We start from the raw sequence: 23,211 nt of genomic DNA, 5'->3' as shown, positions 1-23,211 counted from the left end.
AGGGAACAACAACAGCCACTCTTTGTGGCCTTCATAGATCTCGCAAAGGCCTTTGATTTGGTTAGCAGGGGTGGCATTTTTAAAATACTTCCCAAGAGTGGATGTCCACCTCAACTCCTTAACATCATCAGGTCCTTTCATGAGGGAATGAAGGGCACCGTAGTTTACAATGGCTCAACATCAGATCCCTTTGACATCCGAAGCGGAGTGAAACAGGGCTGTGTCCTCACGCCAACCCTGTTTGGGATCTTTTTTGCTGTCATGCTGAAGCACGCCTTTGGAAGTGCAACAGAAGGTGTCTATCTCCGGACTAGATCAGACAGAAAGCTCTTTAACCTCTCTTGATTGAGAGCAAAGACCAAAGTCCAACTGAAATGCATGCAGGACTTCCTCTTCGCCGATGATGCAGCCATTGTTGCCCACTCTGCTGAAGACCTCCAACAAGTCATGAATCATTTTAGCAAGGCCTGCCAAGAATTTGGACTATCAGCTTGAAGAAAACACAAGTCATGGGCCAGGGTGTGGACTCACCTCCCTCTATTACCATCTCCACGCAAGAATTGGAGATTGTTCATGACATTGTGTACCTTGGCTCAACAGTGGAACCAGCTACCTCAGGAGTTAGTGAGTGCTCCAACATTGGAGGCATCCAAGAAAAACTTGGATAATCACCTGGCAGATATACTTCGATTGTATTCCTGCATTGAGCAGGGGGGTTGGACCTGATGGCCTTGTAGGCCCCTTTCAACTTCACTTTTCTATGATTCTATGGCCATTGTCACAATGCTAAGCTATAAAATGCTACCTACCCATTACATTCAAGCAAAGGTCTCTCTTCTTAGTACTGTTGTCCCTGAATGGAACAACTGCCCAAATGCAGCTCTCCAAATACAGGTCTTCCTAGCCTAGTTGCCCTGTTTTACATGTGTGCTTGATCCATTAGCCACAAATCCTGTATAAAACTACCGTTGGCAGTACATGGAAAAATAATGCTCTCCTGTGACAGTTGTGAGCTTCCCAGAGGCTACTATGGGAATAAGGATCAGATCCAGCAAGGATCATCCTAGGTTCTTTAGTTCATAAACGTTCATGCATGTATACCTCATTCTGCTATTGCATGAGGCACACTTAAGTACACCCCTTCTGAATGCAACTGCTTACCTTATAAGGCACTTCTCCAATCCTGATGACTCGAGCTTGCTTTAGCCACGTGTCCTTGGAGTGCAGGGTATGTATACAATCTCTGAAAAAAGCCCAAACACCCAGAGAAACCAATAAGAACATGAACAATATAGAAACAATGTGTTATTGACTGTGTGCATTCTTTGTCTCATGTTTGGAAAAAAGTGTACTCAACACTTTTTTAAAAATATACGTATCAGAATTCTGTGCCAATGTAATCATATTCTGCAACTAGCAAAAATTAAGCCAACAAAGCAAAAATCTATTTTTCTATAATGTATTCAATTATTATATATACCAACAGGAAGAAATTGCTGTACAGTGGTGTCTCGCATCACGGCGTTAATTCATTCCAGCGAAATCGCTGTAGAACGAAAACGTTGTAATGCGAAAAGAAAAAACCCATTGAAACGCATTAAAACCCATTTAATGCATTTCAAAGGGCTGTAAACTCACCATCCAGCGAAGATTCTCCATAGGGCGACCATTTTCGCTGCCTGTGCAGCGAGGAATCCGTCCCAGAAAACAGCAGGGGGCCATTTTGTTTACCCAGTGGCCATTTTGAAACCGCCAATCAGCTGTTTGAAAATCGTTGTTTTGCGAAGAATCGGTTCCCGAAGCAGGGAACCGATCATCGCAAAGCGAAATTCCCCCATAGGAAACATCGTTTTGCGATTGCAAAAGCAATCACAAAAACTTCATCATAATGCGGTTTCGTCATTAAACGGGGCAATCGTAAAGCGAGGCACCATTGTATAGGGTACTGAAGCTTCACCCTCCAACTAACAGATTATTTTTCTAGCAGTTCACCAGGCACTGTCCAGACTTTTGAGAGCTAGAAAGGTTAAAGAAAAAGAGACAACACTGAACTTAGGTCACAAAAATAAAACCTTACTTAGTCATTTTCAAGGAAATCTAAAACTTACGATTCTCTTTTCTGGAGGCAGTCTGGGCAGATCTTCTGCCCTGCCTTGGCAGGAGATACGGAGCAGAAGACATTTCAGTGTCACAATGTCAAACCCTCCAAAGTGTGGGTCAACTGTGGACATTATTCCCCTACTTCACATAAGAGAGGAAAGCAGGAGCTCCTCTCAGCATTGTTGCTGGAAGGCGATAAAATATTTGTTACACTGAAATGTGGAGCCACAAATACATTTTAAAAAGTTTATCTAATGGGAAACAACCAAGTGAGGCTGTAGTTCACAGCATACACTGCTGACAGGATGTCTCACCTGGAATACACCGCTTCCCCGCGGCAATATCCCAGGATGGAAGCTGTCTCTGGATAGATGGCTTGATATTTAAGGAGATGCCTCTTCAAGGCATAAAGCGGATGGTTCTTGTATTCACCGATGGCTGTTGGCAGGGGTTGGTCTTGAAGTTTTACTAGAAACTGGGAATCATGGCATTAGTGGGTATTGTTCTGATGTTGCAAACAATGCAAATGTAAATTTCAGGTTGTGGAATAGATTAAAGGAAATATGAAGGTCATTATGCATTTTGGGGAAAAACATGGCAGAAGTGTAACTATGTTGATTCAGTCCATAGATCTTTCTGCATAAGTACACAAAAAATCAATTAATAATCAAAATAGCTTACTCATATGAAATTTCAGCTCTACCTCTCAACCTTTCCCAGGAAGAAGTGTTCTGTTAATAGATTACACCACTGATTGCAAACCCTGTGCTGAGAGATAGCATAAAATAAAAGGGGACACATGTTTGTGAAATATCTACCAGGACTCTAGCAGGCTTTTACTGGAAAACAGGTTGCCAGATTAGAGACCCCCTTGGTTTGATGCAATGGACCTGCATCTTTTCACACAGAACTGCGTGGATACTCTCTGGGCAGAAAGAAAAACTATCACAGCATTCAGCTGAACAATGGAAATTTTGACCAACGAAAGGCTATTGCTAATGTATGTTCTTTGACAAGCCCCCTTGTCCATGGAGGTTCTTGGACCTTTCTGTTTATGTCTTGTGGCACCACGGGATCAAAATTACTCTTAATCAGAAAACATGACATACCTCCAGTGTTGCAGCAACATTCTAGACCTAACAAACTATCTCATTGCTGGAGTTGGCAGTAGCTGGTCGTTGCTTAATTTCCCCCTTTTCCTCATGTTTTCTGCTTCAGAATAAGCTGAGGCCATCCAGTGAAATTTTTCTGTATATTTGACATCCTCTCTTCCCCTCCCCCACCCCCAGCCCTAGCCAAAGTGTATACACAACCTGGAAATCCAAAACTGTCAGAAGAGGCGAGGCACAGCACTGAGTAAATTCAGACTGGATTTTGGTCATGGGAAAAAATACCCACCCGTTCCATTTTATTTACCTCTCTATCTTCTTTTTGGTCTCTTTCCACAAAAGGGCTCCTGTATGGCTCCAAAGTGTCCTCCCACCACTGGGCATCCACACGAGATTTCCGTGTTGAGGTCATCCATGCTGGATCATACCTTTGTGTCACATCCTTTACAGACCCATTGTTGTCAAGGCCAATGATATAGCACACGGGCTTTGTGGCATATTTGAAGCACAGCAGAGGCTGCCCAACGGTTCCATGAACACAGTCTAGGCACACCCACCGATCTTCCCGCTCAAGAAAAACCTCCACCCACTGGTCTGTGCCTTTGACTTTAACCACTCCTCTTTCTTCTTCTTCATTATCATCACTAGAAATTATTTTGTTCCTTTTCTTGGAGGAGTCAGAAGAGCTCGGTGTAGCGACTTTCCCAGGAACTGCCTTTGAGTGATTGGGTCCCTTCAATACAGAAGACACAGATTTCTGCCTGTTGTTCACAGCTGTGTTTGCCTTAGGAGTTCCTTGTGATAACCTCTGCTTTCTCCGGGGCATTTCAAAATCTTCATCAGAGACATTACTGTCATCCTCATCTTCCTCTGAAACACGAAATTCAGAGTCACTGCTTTCATCACTTCCGCTCTCCTCTTTATAGGATACTTTAGAGGCCACTCTCCGTTGGCGGTCATTTTTGGGCCTTCCCAAGCCTTCTTTTTCCCACAGGTTGTTCTCCACAGGGCCAGATCCCTTTTGTGCTTCAGCACCCCTAGAGGCTGGAGATTTATTTGTTCTTCTTTTGATTCCAGAGGTATTTGGTTCCTCATCACTTTCTGGAGTCCTTAACTGGATTTTTTCTTGGTTTGCCCTTGGCTTGGTCTTGGCTGGCCCTGTGCGCCTTTTGGATGCCATTTTAGGCTTTTTGGCACAGCCATCTGATTCCACAGAAGCTGTACCCGCAGAGCGCTTCTTGGAGAGACCCTTTTGCTAAAATAAATAAAAGAAGAAATATAAATAATTTTTAAAAAGCCAATATTCCTAATTTATTATGTATTTTATCTGTTACATTTACACTCCATCTTTTCTCCAGTGAACTCAAAGCAGCACAAATGACTCTTCCTCCCCATACCGTCTCCTTCGATTCCATCTACATTTCACTTAAGCACCAGTTTCAGAATGCAGCAGAATGCCAGAGAACACAAATAGAGTGGTGCCTCGCACAACGAGTGCACCGTAGAGCGATGAATTCGCTCTATGAGGCCGGTTTTGTGATCACAAATGCGATCGCACACCGATGCCTGCATAGGGCGAAAATCGCAGAGCGAAGGTCAGTAAGCAGTTCGCTTACTGACCTTCGCTTTGTGACCCACCGATCAGCTGTTCAGCGGCTACAAAATGGCTGCCGGAAGCCCCAAAATGGCCGACAGAAGCCCCAAAATGGCCACGCGCAGCGTTTTCGTGCCCTCGTTAAGCGAGGGGAGGGCGCGAAAATGGCTGCCGGCCATTGCAAAACATCGCTGAACGGTGAGTATATCAGCTGATTGGAACTTCGTTTCATGCGTTCCAATGGGCTTTTCTGCCCCGTTCAGCGATGTTTTCACACAGCGATGGTTAATCCGGAACGGATTAACCTCGCTGTGTGAGGCACCACTGTATTGCAACAATTTAAGGATGTTGTTTCTAATAAAACCCATGCCCTCTCCATTTGGGACAGACTATGGGGCTTCTTTACTGCAGTTTCAGTAAACATAACAAATGGATCTTCGTTCCCCGCATTCCCCCAATCTTAACCCTATCTGCCGGAGATACCATGAATGCACTGAAGAGAAAACAGCATCTGGACTGGAGTTCAGAAATAAATAAACAGTGGCTTGATGTAACAACAGAAGGCAGACACATAAAAAAAATCTGAACAGAGCTAACCATCACCTGCTCACCAGCAACTTATTTGAGAAGCTCTACTTCACAAAACACTCTCAGGTACATTTACTCATCATCCAGTCTATTTCCAACGGAGCTTTATCCCAGGAAAGCAGGAACAGGAATTACTACCTTAACATATGACACTTACTTTCCCCAACAGTCCTTTCAGAGGAATGGGTTGCAGAGACAACACAAGACGGCAAAGCAGTTGCAGCGCCCGCAGAATAAGTAAAAACATCTATTCAAAAAAGACAAAACATGTTATTAAAAAATGGAACCTGATTTATACAAATCACCTGTCATCCTCCCCCCAGCCCCTAGAAAAGACATCTTTAATGATTTCTTCCAACAGGGTGACTTTTGTAAGACTGCCTAGATGAAAAGGAAGTTATTTTAAAAAGTTATTTTTTGCCTGCAGATGAAGCATATTTGAAACTTATTTCACAATTCTGTCATGACTGATCTAATTATCAGGCAGAATTTAGGATGTTCCTTTGTTGGGATGCCCAGTTTCTTATGGAGTACCTCTTTTGCATGGCAGGTCAAATATAAAGGAAGAGGACTTCCACAGACGCCATTTGAAAGATGTGAATCCTCAGATAAAATCAATATGTAGCTAAAGCAATGTGCATTATTTACAATACTCCTAAGCAACAATGGCCATCAATCAGGCATCCAGCCTGTGAATTCAATTCTGCTAAAACATATCACAATTGTTAACATCTTCATATTAGTTTCTTTGAATTTACAAGCGGGGTGTCTAAGTATTCATCGTCGCTATTGCTGGAACTTTCAGTTTTTTTATTTTATTTTATTGTAGTTTAGTTTTCCTCAGCACCACCCATGTCATGGCTACACCAGGAGTGATCTGGCAAACCATAAAAAGCCTTCTAATTACTCACATGTACCAGTTCTTCTTCATCTCGTGCAGCATAGACAGCAAAGTGCCTCTCCAGAGTGGCTTGCCAACCTTCGTTATTCTTCGAGAGCTGATCGTTGACGGTGAAGGTTGCCACAAACCTAGAAGAACAAAACTCACGTTTTACTGCCCTCTTGTCCAGCTTGCACATTAACAGCTCATCTCCATCTGGGTGGGGTGGACGATAGCGGACACTCTCATATTGTTTTAAGGGGATAAATCATTTTACTCCTGGAAGGATACAATTCCAAGTGATAACCTTTCCTCATTCGCCACACGTTAAAAAAACCCCAACATTTTAAGATTGTTAAAAGGGAAGAACTGGTCATAGGAAGAGAAACACTTACCATTTTACAAGGTTGGACAGGTAGAGGCGATTGACCTGACTTGCAGGGGTTTTAGTGAAGCGGGTGGGGATGATAGAAAGCCCGATAGCTTGCAGGTCTGGTTGAGTGCAGATCTTGTTCCTATGGAAACCGTTTGCTAATAGGCACAGTAAGTGAACCTGTTGGGAAAAGGGAAATATGCCCCGAGGGTGAGAGCAAGCGTAATAATAGGTTAAATCATGTAGTCTGACTTTGTTTTCACACCACAAAAGGGCAGAGCTAACTCTGAACAAATTCTTCTATTCTGCCATGAAAAACGTGAATGGAGACACAGCCAGTAAAGGATATGGAACATCTATGGGTTATTTCCTATGAGACTTACCACAAGCAAAATATTCAGAGGCAATCTGTCAGCTGGAACATATGAGGACATTTTGGGTACAAAGCACCTGCTCAATTACTCTGTTTTTGTTTTTTGTATTTAGTATATAATGTCCAGAACCCAATAAATTATGAACACTAGCATTAGGTGCAACAACAAACCTCAATACCAAATTGCTGCTAGGGATGGGAGCTGCTGCTTCTATTCCTTGTTGCACACCAAGTCACTGGTATGTGATGAGGAATCAATACAAGAAGCAATTCCACATCTAGTGGCAATATGCTGCTGAGATTTAAGTCATCACAGTTCCACTGGCATATGTAGATAACAGGATTCTAGCCACGGGAAGCTCTGTCAATATATTTGCATAAGTATTAAAAAGGAGCAAGCAAACAAATGACATTTTAGGGAACATGTTTTACACTCTCCGTCCTACATTTTGTAGATGAGGCACCACTCGATCGACCTTCACTTTGTAAGGTAAGAATGATGGCTGAGAAGATCAGGGCCCTTGTTGTGGGAGAACAAAGGACGTACCTCTCAACCAGCAAAAGGAATTCCAGCTCTCATGTAATTTTGGTGTGGCCCTCATCCTGTTGGGCTAAACAATGGGTTGATTGGATGACTCCCCAAGGTCCCCTTTTTATCTACTGCCATCCCTACTACCTTCTAATACATTACACTGAAACGTCTTACCTTGTGTGTATCTTCACAAACTTCCTTGTTAAACCGTTTCATCATTCTACGGAGATATGTTTCAAACTCAGACTGCCTTCTCTCTCTACAAGATATCCCATACAAAACAAACCACGAGTAAGTGCTATGCACAGATCTGTCTTCCTAGATTCAGAGCACAGGACTCAAATAAAACAGACAAATAAACAACCCCAAAACCAACCCCCAACCTCACAAGAGCATGTTCATATTACAAAAGTCAACATGACGGTAAAATACTCTTGTGTGCTATTAGTTGTACATATTGCTGTAAAGTTTTTACTGGGCATAACTAATACAGAAATCTAAGCCAGAGAGTTGATAAAGGGTGTTCTAGACTCTGAGAACCAGAATAGAAAAGACTATGGCTGCACTGCCCACTGCCCTCAGAAGAACCAAGACCGGAAAACAGTTCAGGAAAAGTAAATTTTCAATATGGGGCACGTTCCGACCACTAGTAAACGTCTTCCATATTAATTTTGGAAGATACTTGGTTTTACATCTTTAATTACTCAATTTCAGCTTACCTTCTTTCTCTTTTCTTTGCCTGTTCTGGTGTCTCAATTTCTATCTCAACCGTTTTATTAGGCAGTGTTGGAGCTGGGATATCTTTCAGCAGCTCTATCTCGGGCTCATGAAGCTCTGGAAACAAGCGTAGAAATAACAGGGTTCAGTTAATATCCAGTAAAGTCCGGAACATTTCAACTGTAATTCAGAGAAGCCTCCCAATTTTTAAATGGCTCTCAAAACCAATGAATTCATATTAGCTATGAAGGCTTCACAAATAACAATTTATTGCATTTCAATATGTTGGAGGACACATATTTTGCCAATTGGCTGACAAGACTTTGCCAAACACCCACCTTCGCTGTGAAACAAACGAGTTCTCTCTAAAAACTATGCATCCAAGTCTCTTATGACATAGTCCCTGTGAGAAAGACTTCAATATTTATTATATGAGAAATATCGAATGCAATCCTCCAGTTGTGTTCTAATTCAACCTAGCCTCCACATGGCCAGCCATGGGGGACCTTAACTTATGAAATAACTACATTTTATATGGCAGTCCTAGTGAAATGCAAGAAACACCAGTATAGCAAAGGAAACAGTGCTATCCATCAACCATTTCAAGAAAAAATTCCAAGTAATGTATCAATAAGCTATTAACAGGATTTCAAAATGTCAATATACAGATGTCTTGGTGTAAAAGGTGTGGAGAAACTTCTCTGGATTTAACAGGGGTCTGGTTCAAATTAAACACTAAATTACAGATAAGCATTACAAGAATGACCCCAGGTTCACAAACTCCCCTTTCCTCCTTTAGCATAATCAAAGAGTTTAGAAACTTTGGTTTCTATTTTATCAGTCACTGCTTACCACATCTGAAACCAAATAAACTGTGGGTTCATTGAAGTGTTAACAAAAGGAAATCAACATTCAGATGTCCTTTGATAAAAACTGAGTCATTTCAGCATGAGAAAAAATTCAAAGAATGACATACCAAAGTAACAAATGATTGAAAACAATGGCCTACAAAGAAGAAAACAAAATGCATTTACCTTCCACATCTTCCCATTCATCCTCACTTTCATCATCCTCAGCATCTTCCTCTATCTTTTTGATGGTACATTTGTTTTTTATATTCATCTCTTTCTTCCGAGGAGAATTCTGCAACTTACTTTTAAAAGTGCAAAAAGAATGAGGGAGAAAAATATTACTGGTGAATATATATGCACCAAATGAATCTCAACATAAATTTTACCTTCAACTAAAGAATTGATTAATACAAAGGTCAGAACAGAAAATATGCATCATGGGGGATTTCAACGCAATAGTCAATAAAGAAAAGGACACGTCAATGACAAACGGAAATGGGATGAAAAGAACAAGAAATGTGATACCCAAGGTATTCCTGGAAATGGTGGAGGAATTAAATTTAATTGACATATCTGGGCTAGGTAAGCTGTCATCGCAGTAAACCACAGTTTAGCAAAACGCCAACATGGTACATTGGTGACATCATGCGAAACATACCATGTCCCTTTTAAACAGTATACTAGTATGATTTCATGTCACTATATTAATACTCACCTCCATCTCTCCTTTCTGTCTAACTCCAAATAAATTATTCTAGTTCTGAATTAGTATTGGATCTCTGTAATGAGGCTGAACACACTGAAGTTCAATTCAGACAATACAAAAGTGCTCTTCAGTGGCATGGCAGGAAAAAGTTGGTAAAATATTGCAGTCTTCAATTTTTCCCATTAAAAAGTTTCATTTTTTAAAATAATTGTTCATAAAACCTACTGGTGGCAATGAATGGATGCCAAACTGCTTTCAACGTCAACTAAACTAAAAGGCAGAGAACAGGGAAATTAATTGTGTCCCACTGGTATTAGTGGAAGACAATCAAACTCTATAGGAAGTGGATGAGTGAACAGTCACTATGTAATCAGCAGTTCATCACGGTATCAACAGTTCTGAGCATGTTTCCCCTTAAATTTAAACAAACAACAAAAGGGAAGAGCATGTTACTGTGAAGTACTGTGTCCAGTGAGCAGTAATGGGTAGCATGTAACAATAAACCATTCAAAGTCATTCTGGCTTATCAGTATATGAGTGAACTAGACCTATAGATTCACTCACCTGCATCTCTTCCCTTTTTTAGAGGCTTGTTGACCTTCTAGAGTTTTGTTTTCCTCCTTCACCTCAGGTGTTCCTTTTCTTTGCCTTGAATTTCTGCAGGGTGGAGAAGGCATATTTCTCTCACCCTCTTTTTTCTTCTTTTCATCAGAAGAAGCTTTGGGCAAGAGTTTCCTCTTCTTGGGCTTTTCCTCTTCAAAATCATCTGTGACAAATAAGAAGGAAAGAATAAAAGCTAAATAAACATTTCTACAAATTGCATGCTCAATCAACATTAAAAAGCAAGATTTGTTATTATTGTGATTTTTCTATGACAACTTTGAATCAATACTATTAGGATTCATTATGAACCTCCCTATTACATCTCTCAGTACAGATCTTTTTTGCTTTTTTTCCTCTCTTTTGTTTAGCAATGCAGATATATCCAAAAATATCTTCTCAGTATCATTCACACATATTTAGAATATAGTCTCACTGAATGTATTGAAATTATTTATAGAAAAAATATAATAGTGTCAGTTCTACTGGATTTTCAGGCAGAGATAGGAAAGTTAATACAATGAAGCAACAGTTCAATTATCAGTGACTCACTAACAGCCTGCTAAGATATCTTATCTTATTTATGGCAAATTGTTTAGATTTATTGCAGGATGCAGAGAATTTCCTGGATTGAGACGCTAACCAATAAAGGAGTACTGTACTAAGACAAAGAAATCTGAAAAACACATACAATGCATAAGGTTATAATACTTCAGTCATGTAACAATAAACAAAAAGTACAGGTTGCCGCAACAATTCATTCAAGGCAAAAACAGAAAAAGAACTGTAGTGAGGAGAAGAAATTCTTGGCAGATGTACCTGTGGGGTAACTACAACATAATAGTACAAAGCTGCTACGTTCAATGTCAAGACAACTATGATGAACAGTTAATATTTAATTGCCCATCTCTTTTCCAATGAATTATTTGAACATTGGGTAGCAGGAATGTTGTTTACTGGCAGCAACCTTTTACCTTAAAAGGTAACTATCAGAGCAGGACAAACTGTTGAACACTAAGGGCTAAATCCAATTGTTGATTTACTAAATGCACGGCACTTACTACACAAGTACTTAGGTCCCATTGGTTCAAGCAGGTCAACTCTAGTTGGGACTAAACACCAGATTGAAACCATAAAAGTATACTAGAATTTTAATTTTGAATCACTTAAGTTATAAAAAAATCTGCATTCCTGCAGATCAGAAAGTTAAGTGGCCAGAATCCAATTCACTATTTCCATCAGCATGAATGCAATGGCCTAAGCTGAAGTGAGAAACAGACTCTAATTAATGAACACTCATCTGAATTCCTAGTCACATCTGCAGTCATGCCGTTGGTACATAAGAATTCAACTGAGGACTTGTTAATTAGCAGCTATTGGCAGCTCTAAATTAGACAACGGCACTTATGTTGGATTAAATACTGAACTGGATTGCAGAGAGTATTTTTTTAAATGATAAAAGGAAAACATTCTGGACCTGAGGCACTATAAGACAGCCCAAAACATCATTGGCTGTTCACTCCTCTCTTTGGAAGAATTGTATAAGAACAGATGTAAGAGGAAGATATCTAACATACTGAAAGACTCCTCTCATCCGGGATATCAGCTCTTTAAACTATTACCATCAGGAAGGAGATTCAGGGTATTGAAAGCAAGGACAAGCAGATTCAAGAACAGTTTTTACCCAAGTGCAGTATTGAGTTTAAATGCGGGGCCATAGGTTTTTGGTGGAATTTTAATTGCTGAGAGAAAACGGGGTATCTATATTTGGATGGTGAAAGTTGTGTATATTTTAACTTTTTTTTGTAGTGTTGTCCAGTTTTACCTTGGGGAAGAGCACCTCATTTCGTTGCACCCACTTGTGAGCGCAATGACAAATAAATTTCTTATGTCTTATGTCTTATAAGCCTTCCCTTCCCACATAGTGTATCTTTATCTGTATTGTAGTTCTGAGTGTTGATGCTCTTCAAGTGCTGATGTTCGAAAGGATAAAATCAAGAAAACGGATTTGCTTCCACATTAAAGACTAATTCACACCTGTGTGATAAAAGCTTGAGGACAGCAACACCCACAGTCCTGATGTGCACGCATGAATGCCAACCAAATGGCACAGACAAGAATTTTCAGCACCAGCTACCATCTCAAACACAAAGCTTTTCAACAGGCAGTTTAAAGGTTTAGCCACTTGTCAACCACAGATAGAAAGTCAAGTGTCATGCATGGCTAATCATCCCCATTATCATCAGCTTAAGAACTGCACAACTGAAAGAGACCATATGAATCACCCAGGACCTGTCAAGGAGTCACATTGGGAAATGAGCGCTCGCCCAACCTCTGCAGGCGGATACCTAAATCACTGAGCTATCCAGCAGTTCTAGGCAAAGGCTAACAAAACAGCAAATACAAACTGCATATCCAAGATTAAGCACATGCAGCTAAAGACACCTTGTTTGCCTCCCCCTTCACTTCTTTTATTATTTTCCCAGTTGAACTTTAGAATGTAAGCTACCTAGGGCAGGGACCCATCCTCTTACTCTCTACACAAAACATAATTTATACTATTGGCAAGATGATGATGGTGACAGATCTACTTTTTATTTACAATCATGTTATGCCACTCTTCAAAGCAATCTCCTTAAGGCATGTTACAAGGTAAAATTTCAAAACAAGGTACCCTTTTTTTAATTTTGCTTCTATCAGAACCTACTGCTAGTCAACTTTCTCCCGCTCAGCAGTGTTTGTTTCCAGTCTCTCTTGTTTTTCTCCAAAACATTTTGGAGAAAACTTTCCTTTGTTCTAACAGTCAAGGGCCATGTTTATTTTACGTAACAAAGTTTACATCTGCGGTATCTAAATGTATCAAAAGGAGGGGAGAGACAGAGAGGAAAAGCTGATCACGTGCCCTGTTGTATAAGGTACGAGATCAGGCAATGCTTAATTACTCGCTGCTTTTCGGGAAAACAGTTATACGAGAAATCAGCCATATAAACATGAGCAACAAATGTTATTTCAACACGGAACCAAGTATTATTTCGTGGGTGGTGGGGACATACCTGCCTTTGCGTGTTTGTTTTTCAGTTTTATAAAGCGAAGGGGCCAATGTGTTTTGCATGGAAGCACCATATAGGAATGCAACGTATAAACGGCTTTCTCCTCCTTTCCCAGCTGCCTTTCTGAAAGCCAGCGCAAGCTCTGCAGCGGAGTTGCGGTAAAGCCCGCATCGCCTCTTCCGTGGCCTTTCACGCAAATGGCACTTGAGCTGGAGCGCGTCCAAGCCGGCTACTGTTTAGATGCGCCCAAGACAAAGGGGGAAGGAAGCGCCCACGCCGAGGGAAGCTGGAGAGCCCCGTCGGGGGAACGGTAAGAAAAGCCTCTGAAGCGGACTCGCCGCCCGCCCTTTCTCCCCCCTCCCCGCAGATGTTGGGTGCATTGGATCCTCATCTCCGCCCGCGCGATGCGGACACCAGGACCAGCAACAGCCCTTTGCACGCGTGTGTGCGTGTGTAAGAGACAGAGAGATCCGAGCGCTTCCCCCCCCCCCCGCACTCACCCTCTCGCTGCTCCGGAGAGGCTGCCGCCGCCGCCGCCTCCTCCCGCTTGAGTCGCTTGCTCGACGGCGGTGGCGGCGGTGGCCGCCGGCTCGCTGGGCGCTTCCTGGCCATGCCGAGCGCGCTCCCTTCCCCGCCCGCGCGAGGCAATTCAAGCGAGGCAAAGCCGTGCCGCCGGAGCCACGAGGAGGCGCGCGCCGGGCGGCGGGGGGCGGGAGAGAGAATCCGCGGCCGGCAAAGGAGCGCGCGCTGGGCTGCCGGCAGATCGCCCAGGAAGCGCCGCCTTCCCGCTCCGAGGGGGGCGGGGCGCCCCCGCGAGATCTTGCTCCGGTTCGTCAGGAGTCCCGGCGGGCTCTTTCCGTCGCCTCTCTTCCTTCCTTTCCGCTTTCTGACGTCCCCTTCCGTGTCGGGGTCGGCGAAGGGGCCATAAAAGAGCTGCTCGCCTTTGGTCCGAGGGGAAAGCGGCGTCCAGGCCGCGAGCCGCTTCATGAAGGGCTGCCTGCAAAGCGTGAACCATTTAATGAAGACCCCTTGGTGGACCTTTCGCATTTCGTTTCCTCTGACGGAGCGCTTCCCCACAAGGCAGACAGCTTAGGATACCCGCCCAGGCACTCTCGTCCGTGCTTCTCAAACTGGGATCCCCAGATGTTTCTTGGGCTCCAACTCGGAGAAATCCTGGCCAGCACAGGAAGTGGGGAAGGCTTCTGGGAATTGCAGTCCAAGAACATCTGGGGGACCCCCAGTTTGGGAGGATTGCATTAAGTCTTCTTGGTGTCACCAAAGCTACCCTATCTTTTTTGCTACCCCTCTGGAAATTGACCCTTAGAAGGAAGAAGATTGAGCTGCAGGTTCAAGACTTTGTTTTCCGGGCCCTCTTACCCAAAAAAAAAAACCAAGAATGGTGTCATGGGCTGGACTTTGGGAAATCAAGCCTGAAAGCTCAACTGGGCTCTACATCTCACTTGCAGCACAGAAAACAGCACACAGAGAGATCTAAGATAGAGACTACAGGGACGGCTTGCTTATGTGAATGAATTTTGGGATGCTACAGGGCAGCAGTTTAGTATCACCTCCCAAGCAATGCAAGTCACACAGTATTCCGTTAGTCGTTTCCGACTCTTCGTGACCCCATGGACCAGAGCACGCCAGGCCCTCCTATCTTCCGCTGCCTCCCATAGTTGTGTCAATTTCATGTTGGTTGCTTCGCAGACACTGTCCAGCCATCTCATCGTCTGTCATCCCCTTCTCCTCTTGCCGTCACACTTTCCCAACATCAAAGTCTTTTCCAAGGAGTCTTCTCTTCTCATGAGATGGCCAAAGTATTGGAGCCTCAGCTTTAGGATCTGTCCCTCCAGTGAGCACTTAGGGTTCACTTCCTTTAGAATTGATAGGTTTGTTCTCCTTGCACTCCAGGGGAATCTCATGAGTCTCCTCCAGCACCACAGTTCAAAAGCATCAATTCTTTGGTCTTCAGCCTTTATGGTCCAGCTCTCACTTCCTTCGGAATCCAGCTTGTACTTCTGGGAGTTCTCGGTCTACATACTGCTGAAGCCTACCTTGTAGGATTTTGAGCATAACCTTGCTAGCGTGGGACATGAGTGCAAATGTACGGTAGTTGGAGCATTCTTTGGCACTGCCTTTCTTTGGGATTGGGATGTAGACTGATCTTTTCCAATCCTCTGGTCACTGTTGAGTTTTCCAAACTTGTTGGCATATTGAATGTAGCACCTTAACAGCATCATCTTTTAAGATTTTAAATAGTTCCACTGGAATGCCATCACCTCCACTGGCCTTGTTTTTAGACGAGCTTTCTAAGGCCCACTTGACTTCACTCTCCAGGATGTCTGGCTCAAGGTCAGCAACTACATTGTCTGGGTTGTCCGGGATATCCAAATCTTTCTGATATAACTCCTCTGTGTATTCTTGCCACCTCTTCTTGATGTCTTCTACTTCTGTTAGGTCTCTCCCATTTTTGTCCTTTATCATGTTCATCTTTGCACAAAATGTTCCTCTAATATCTCCAATTTTCCTGAACAGATCCCTGGTTTTTCCTTTTCTATTATTTTCCTCTATTTCTTTGCATTGTTCATTTAAGAAAGTCCTCTTTTCTCTCCTTGCTATTCTTTGGAAGTCTGCATTCAGTTTTCTGTAACTTTAACTATCTCCCTTGCATTTTGTCTCCCTTCTCCTCTATGCTATTTCTAAGGCCTTATTGGACAGCCACTTTGCTTTCTTGCATTTCCTTTTCTTTGATATGGTTTTTGTTGCTGCCTCCTGTACAATGTTACGAGCCTCTATCCAAAGTTCTTCAGGCACTCTGTCCACCAAATCGAGTTCCTGAAATCTGTTCTTTACTTCCACTGTGTATTCATAAGGGATTTGGTTTAGATTATACCTGAGTAGCCCAGTGGTGTTTCCTACTCTCTTCAGTTTAAGCTTGAATTTTGCTATGAGAAGCTGATGATCTGGAGTCAGCTCCAGGTCTTGTTTTTGCTGACTGTATAGAGCTTCTCCATCTTTTGCTGCAGGGAATATAATCAATCTGATTTCGATATTGTCCATCTGGTGATTTCCATGTATAGAGTCGCCTCTTGTGTTGTTGGAAAAGAGTGTTTGTGATGACCAGCTTGTTTTCTGTACAGAACTCTATTAGTCTTTGCCCTGCTTCGTTCTGAACTCCAAGGCCAAACTTCCCTGTTGTTCTTTTTATCTCTTGACTCCCTACTTTAGCATTCCAATCTCCTCTAATGAGAAGAACATCTTTCTTTGGTGTCAGTTCTAGAAGGTGTTGTAAGTCTTCATAGAATTGGTCAATTTCAGTCTCCTCAGCAATGGTGGTTGGTGCATAAACTTGGATTATTGTGATGTTGAAAGGTCTGCCTTGGATTCGTATTGACATCATTCTATCATTTTTGAGATTGTATCCCATTACAGCTTTTCCCACTCTTTTGTTGACTATGAGGGCTACTCCATTCCTTCTATGGGATTCTTGCCCACAGTAGTAGATATGATAATCATCTGAGCTGAATTCGCCCATTCCTGTCCATTTTAGTTCACTGATGCCCAGGATGTCGATGTTTATTCTTGCCATCTCCTGTTTGACCACATCCAGCTTCCCAACGTTCATAGATCTTACATTCCAGGTTCCTATGCAGTATTTTTCTTTGCAGCATCAGACTTTCCTTTCACTTCCAGGCACGTCCACAGCTGAGCGTCCTTTCGGCTTTGGCCCAACCACTTCATTAGCTCTGGAGCTACTTGTACTTGTCCTCCACTCTTCCCCAGTAGCATGTTGGACGCCTTTCGACCTGAGGGGCCCATCTTCCAACGTCATATATTTTAGCCTTTTGTTTCTGATCATGGGGCGTTCTTGGAAAAGATACTGGAGTGGCATTGCCATTTCCTACTCCAGGTGGATTGCGTTTAGTCGGAACTCTCCACTATGACCTGTCCATCTTGGGTGTCCCTGCACGGCATAGCCCATAGCTTCTCTGAGTTACTCAAGCCCCTTCGCCACGACAAGGTAGCAATCCCTGAAGGGGTATTCCATCAAGTATTTCATCAAGCACATACAGTACTAATAGCCGAACTGCTGGACTTCTTTGTATAAATAAGATTCTGCCATGCAAGTCCAAACAGCGCTTTCTTCAGAGCATTACACAGCTTAAAATTTTGGGCAAAGATTATTTGAAAATATTTTACTTCCCCTTTCTCAGAGGCTGCTTACATCATTAAAAACACTATTAAAAGCTAAAAGCAACAAATTGTTCAAATATTTAAGGAATTAAATAAACATTGAAAATGTTAGGTAAAAACATTACTAAAACAGGTTTAAAAGCAACAAAAATACAAACTATCCCATTTATGAATAAACAGTAACAATCGTTATAGCAATATCAAAATACCCATAGGACAATGACCCAGAAAAAATTAAAGCATATAGTAGATGGAGGTGTGTGCACGTGCATATTATTGAATCATATCACCTAAGGACTATGTAATTGTCAGAAGCTGCTAATTAGAGATTTTCTTAGCTCTCGGTGGCAGTCCGACTTGGGGGTTGCCGATAACTTGGAAAAATTACGTTTTGGACTGAAAGCCCAAGATTCCTGTTACAAGCTTGAAGTTAGAGTTATACTAGCTGGAGGGTTCTGGAAGTTGTAGTTCAAAATAATTTCTCCACGATCCCTATGCCCTTCCTGCTATCATTTGCCTTTTTGGGATGCCAAGCCAAGAGCTAATAACCATGCTGGGGGCTGAATGTGAAGGTAAGAAAAGATAGCATAACATAACCTTTATTGGCATAAAAAACGTGCTGCAAATAGCAGTCATCGGATAAATGGGGTATATATACTCCGTATAAAACAGTCTCAATGCAAGCAAAATATAGCAGTGCATACGTAGTAAGTTTCAAGGTAACGCCTAGTTAATGTAGAAAAATAGCCATGCACGTAGGAAAGAATTTCCGGATCCCTTAATTTTTTCCCCCCTTAAAAAACGTTAGATAGATATAGTTTTTACTGTTGTTTTCTCTTGGCGGGTTGGAGGACGGTGCCGCCCTATTAAAATTCACTCCGATATCCTGGCGGTTTCTCTCTCTTTCTGTAATTTTTCCAGGAGCACTTACCACAGCAGATCCTTTAAAAAATCAAAAACAGTATATTAACCCGGAAGGAGATCGCTTGCGTGTACATCTACATTTTACAAGTCTTTGCTCTCCTACCAACCCTTGCGATATAAACCAAGCAGGCGGAGCATAAAGTCACGCGAGAAGAGGTTCGGGGTGCCTTTGAAAAATGGCGGACGAGGTGGAGCAGGTGAGTCGCCTTGGGGAGTGATCCGTTGTTGGCTTAGCGGGACGGCCTGGGCTGCTGGTGCCGGACCGCGGCTTCTGTGTCGAGTTTCGCACGGGCAGTTTTGGGCAGCGTTCCTTTCTGTATTTGTGTTTCTTTTGAGGGCCGTGCTTTTTTTTTTTTATCGCGGCTTAAAAATTATTTTTGAACGTTCATAACAATAAACCTTCCTAAGCACGTTTCGCTCCTGGGGTTTTTTCTTTCTTTCTTTTTCTTTTTTTCTCGCCAGGACAGCCTGAAAAGTGGTGAGAGAGTAAGAAATATAAATATAAGTAAATCAGTTCTTAATAGCAAATATGAATATTTTGTAGTGATGAAATTGTATACCGTGGAACTCTCCAGGGGCCCTTTCAGTCAATGTAAGAGAATCTGAAGTTTTCTTTTTTTTCCCCTTTTTCCTTGCTTTATTATTCTGCATACCTTTGAAGTTTATTTGTTAAGATTGGAATTTTTGTGTGTTGTCTTGAAAGGGCAGTAAACCTATCAGGCATCTTGCACAGAATAAATATAGCAGTTATTCATGCCCCTGTCTGTCTGTACATAGACATACACATTTAGATTTATATTTCATTTAACAGTCTTCTGTAGTCTGCTCTGAGAAAGCTGGTATTCCTCTGAGAATATGCCTTTAATTATGGAGTTGTGCATTCCTAATGTATTTACTAATCTGTGAAGAGTGAAAGTACATACCTGCACTGTCTTATGAATATATGTGAAAATTAAAATATCAAATTGGGATTGTATTTAGAACTTTTTACTCCAGTTCCTCTGCCTCTTCGAAATCTAGCTTGGACTTCTGGTAGTTCTCAGTCCACATACTGCTGAAGCCTACCTTGTAGGATTTTGAGCATAACCTTGCTAGCGTGTAAAATGAAAGTCCCATGTCCTATGTATGTCCCTTAGGGAAAACAATGTATCTAAGGTACAAGGAAGTTTGGAAAGCCCCTCAGAGAAGTTTCTGTCTCTTGTCACTCTGTCTGCAGTATGTGAATATAAGTATACACACACACTGCTAAAACACGGACTGCATTAGGCACACTCATACATTTTTGGTTACCACTGCAAATCATCTCCTCCCAGTCATCGAATTGATGAAGCCTGTGAAAAAGAACTCCCAAGATTCTATTGAACATAATTGCTTTGCTTGCTACCAGCTGGAGTACAAGACGTTATTAAGAGATGTATATTACAAGTACTGTTTCCAGAGAGAGCAGTCGACAAGATGCCAGTTTCACAGTTTTTTGGGAAGATGCTGAAATACGTATTTACTAAATTTCAACTTTCTACTGTGGGTATAACCTAAAAATTTAACATCTTCTACGAGGAAGTATTTCCAAGGAATCTCTACCTGGCTGCTCTCCTCCTCTCTCTTTTTCACATATGAGTTCACATCCATCCACTGGATCTTCCTTTATATGAAGGAACCAATTTTAAAAGGAATGATGACTGATCATGATCAGATAACATGACAGATTTGAGCCTTGCTCTTTCCTGCAAAATAACTCATTTTATGGGGTCGTACAGTATATTTAATTTGTAACATTTGGAAGTCATGAGTTCAATGTTCTTGGCCTGAAAGATGACCAACCTTATTTTCATAAAGTCTTTTCCAAGAGCAAGACCTCTGAATTCGCCCATTCCCGTCCACTTTAGTTCACTGACGCCCAAGATGTCAATGTTTATTCTTGCCATCTCCTGTTTGACCACCTCCAGCTTCCCAAGGTTCATAGATCTTACATTCCAGGTTCCTATGCAGTATTTCTCTTTGCAGCATCAGACTTTCCTTTCACTTCTAGGCCTGTCCGCAGTTGAGCACCCTTTTGGCTTTGGCCCAACCACTTCATTAGCTCTGGAGCTACTTGTCCTTGTCCTCCGCTCTTCCTCAGGAGCATGTTGGATGCCTTCCGATCTGAGGGGCTCATCTTCCAGCGTCATATCTTTTAGCCTTTTGTTTCTGTCCATGGAGTATTCTTGGCAAAGATACTGGAGTGGCTTGCCAGTTCCTGCTCCAGGTGGATCACGTTTAGTCAGAACTCTCCACTATGACCTGTCCATCTTGGGTGTCCCTGCACGGCATAGACCATAGCTTCTCTGAATTACTCAAGGCCCTTTGCCATGACAAGGCAGCAATCCATGAAGGGGACAATTTAGAGAATTGGAAGTAAAAAAAAATAACGAACTCCAAATGACACATTCCTAATATCAGCAGTAGCTGAACATTGTTGAAATCCCACTCTTTACTTTGGTCCTCCTAATGCAGTGTAAGGCTCACAGACTGAGTTGTTTATAATTCAATGTTCCTCAAAAATGTGATCATAATCTTTCAATCCTGCATGCTGTTATCATTTGAATCCAGTGATTTTATGAAACAGAGTAGTAGAACATGCACAACAAAACAATAGCAAAAAGGTATCTACTGCTTTACCATTTGTATTTATGAATATGCTCTCTTCTCCTTTAGCAACAGACCACCAATACTGTAGAAGAGCCCTTGGATCTCATCAGACTTAGTCTTGATGAACGCATTTACGTGAAAATGAGGAATGACCGAGAACTTAGAGGCAGATTACATGTAAGTAAGATTATGTAGACATACAGCGTGCTGATAAACTGAACTTGAAAGATTATGTGATGTTTCAGGGTTAAAGCATCTAATAGAAATAGCAGTCCAGACACATTATCTTTTGGTATATTTTTGCAATCCAAAGGCATGCCCATTTCCTGTGTTCCATTGGTGATGATGCAGAACTGAAAGTATATTTACTGTACAGTACTGAGAGAGAGAAAACTGGTTAGGAAAATAGGTAGAGAAAGTGGTAATAATGTAGCAAGAGAAAAGTAGTATGTACTGTACTGGTAACTGTTGATGATTTGCTTACGTACAATGTGTATCTGAGAAACGTCTGTTATTATTCAATCGGCTTCAGTTTAATAAATAAGTTCTGTCTTTGTTCACAAGTGTTCTGACAAACGTCATTTATATTGTGGATTGAAGTAATCCACTGGCGGCAGCGAGAAGAAAACACGATGTGAGCCTTTGTGAGGGAAAGACAAGCAGGGGCTGCAAGGGCAAACACCATACACGTTTATTTTGAAATTTGAGGTTTTCCTGTTTATTATTTTAATATGGCACCTGTATCCTGTTTCTTGGTTCCCCCCCTTCATAATGACATGTAATGGAGGTGCATATTCAGAGCATATATTTGAGGTATACTTGATAAATAACCATCATGTTCTGACAAGTCAATTCTGAGTTATGGTGACCCTTTTCAGGGTTTCCCAGATAGAGAATATTCAGAAATGGTTTCCATTCCCTACTTCTGGAGGTGCCATGGCACTGTGCAGCTTGTCCAAGGCTATACAGGCTGGCTCTGCTTGCAGGATACACTTACTTACAGCTAGATACCTAAACCACTAAGTTCTCCAGCTGACTCTCCTTGATAAATAATGTGTAGATGTATTAGCCATTGGTACAATGCAAGAAATGTGGAAGGAAAGTACTTCATAGCAGAGCTGTATTCCTGGGTCTGCGTTTGCATTACTGCATTTGAATTTAAATATTGCCATCAGAACTAAAAATAGATATTTAAACATTGTAAACTGTTCACTTCCCAAGGCTTATGACCAGCATTTAAATATGATTTTGGGTGATGTTGAAGAGACTGTGACGACAGTCGAGATTGATGAAGAAACCTATGAAGAAATCTATAAAGTAAGAATTTCTAGTATCTTATTCACTGTTTTAGAAGCAGTGTCATCTATATCTAAATTCTATCTTGTTCTTTGCTAACTAAATCAGTGTATTTACTTGAATAATGTTAAATAGATTACAATTCAGGTAGATGCTAAATCATTGTGTTAAATGTTGGAGTTTTTTGCTGTCTTTTTTTTAGTTTAAATTTATTTCTAGAAAATACAGTTCTCGAAATGTCTGGGTTTGTAGATTGTAATCCATATAGAATTAATCATTGCAATCATTTTCACATTTTTCTTGGACATAGCCTGAACACTGCTGTTTTCTCTCTCCATAGTCCACCAAGAGGAATATTCCAATGCTGTTTGTCAGAGGAGATGGAGTTGTCCTGGTTGCTCCTCCACTGAGGGTTGGTTGAAACCATGAACAATTTATCCTTGTTGGATCACCAGTCGCAGGCTTCTACTCCCCTTAAATACTAAGGCTGCACATAATAATACAAGAGACTTTCCAACCCTGACTTTGTTTTGAAAGCTCAAGTTCCTTTTGTAAAATTAATGATGTAAGATTTTTTCCTGGAATAATTTAAATGCTATTTTCTGCATCAAATCAGTACATGAAAACTTTTAGTTAACATTTATGAGCACTACTCACTTCTTAAAAAAAATAAATATTTCATTTGTTTGTTTTGTA

The 23,211-nt window shown here is 41.6% G+C and overlaps 2 protein-coding genes across 5 annotated transcripts in view; one reads left to right on the top strand and one right to left on the bottom strand.

The window, feature by feature from the left end:
- The window catches only part of XPC (XPC complex subunit, DNA damage recognition and repair factor), a 23,467-nt gene extending 9,224 nt beyond the window's left edge, over positions 1 to 14,243 (bottom strand). Inside the window, exons 1-11 of one of the 3 annotated variants that reach the window (XR_013541628.1) lie at positions 13,974 to 14,243; positions 10,388 to 10,589; positions 9,301 to 9,419; positions 8,269 to 8,383; positions 7,724 to 7,808; positions 6,667 to 6,824; positions 6,303 to 6,420; positions 5,549 to 5,638; positions 3,517 to 4,464; positions 2,415 to 2,575; positions 1,162 to 1,243 (exon numbers count right to left, since the gene is read on the bottom strand). Coding sequence is in view for 2 of the 3 variants with exons in the window: in XM_072989512.2 (XP_072845613.2) it covers positions 1,162 to 1,243; positions 2,415 to 2,575; positions 3,517 to 4,464; positions 5,549 to 5,638; positions 6,303 to 6,420; positions 6,667 to 6,824; positions 7,724 to 7,808; positions 8,269 to 8,383; positions 9,301 to 9,419; positions 10,388 to 10,589; positions 13,974 to 14,085 (2,190 nt within the window). In the remaining variant the exon portion in view is untranslated. Of the gene's footprint in view, positions 1 to 1,161; positions 1,244 to 2,414; positions 2,576 to 3,516; positions 4,465 to 5,548; positions 5,639 to 6,302; positions 6,421 to 6,666; positions 6,825 to 7,723; positions 7,809 to 8,268; positions 8,384 to 9,300; positions 9,420 to 10,387; positions 10,590 to 13,973 lie in introns of those variants that run through there. The other 2 variants (XM_072989512.2, XM_072989514.2) reach the window with 2 other exon arrangements.
- LSM3 (LSM3 homolog, U6 small nuclear RNA and mRNA degradation associated) lies at positions 13,665 to 23,211 on the top strand. 2 transcript variants are annotated; one of them, XM_078385242.1, is made up of 5 exons: positions 13,665 to 13,783; positions 18,589 to 18,788; positions 21,286 to 21,396; positions 22,441 to 22,536; positions 22,856 to 23,211. In XM_078385242.1, the coding sequence occupies exons 2-5, from the start codon at positions 18,768 to 18,770 to the stop codon at positions 22,934 to 22,936; spliced, it is 309 nt and encodes a 102-aa protein (XP_078241368.1). In that variant the 5' UTR covers positions 13,665 to 13,783; positions 18,589 to 18,767; the 3' UTR covers positions 22,937 to 23,211. The 2 variants fall into 2 exon arrangements, with proteins under 2 accessions (XP_078241368.1, XP_020665942.1); XM_020810283.3 differs by lacking the exon at positions 13,665 to 13,783 and adding an exon at positions 17,988 to 18,239.

Source organism: Pogona vitticeps, chromosome 2 (genome assembly GCF_051106095.1).
Source record: "Pogona vitticeps strain Pit_001003342236 chromosome 2, PviZW2.1, whole genome shotgun sequence".
Lineage (NCBI taxonomy): Eukaryota > Metazoa > Chordata > Lepidosauria > Squamata > Agamidae > Pogona > Pogona vitticeps.
This window is presented reverse-complemented; position numbering and strand designations above follow the sequence as displayed.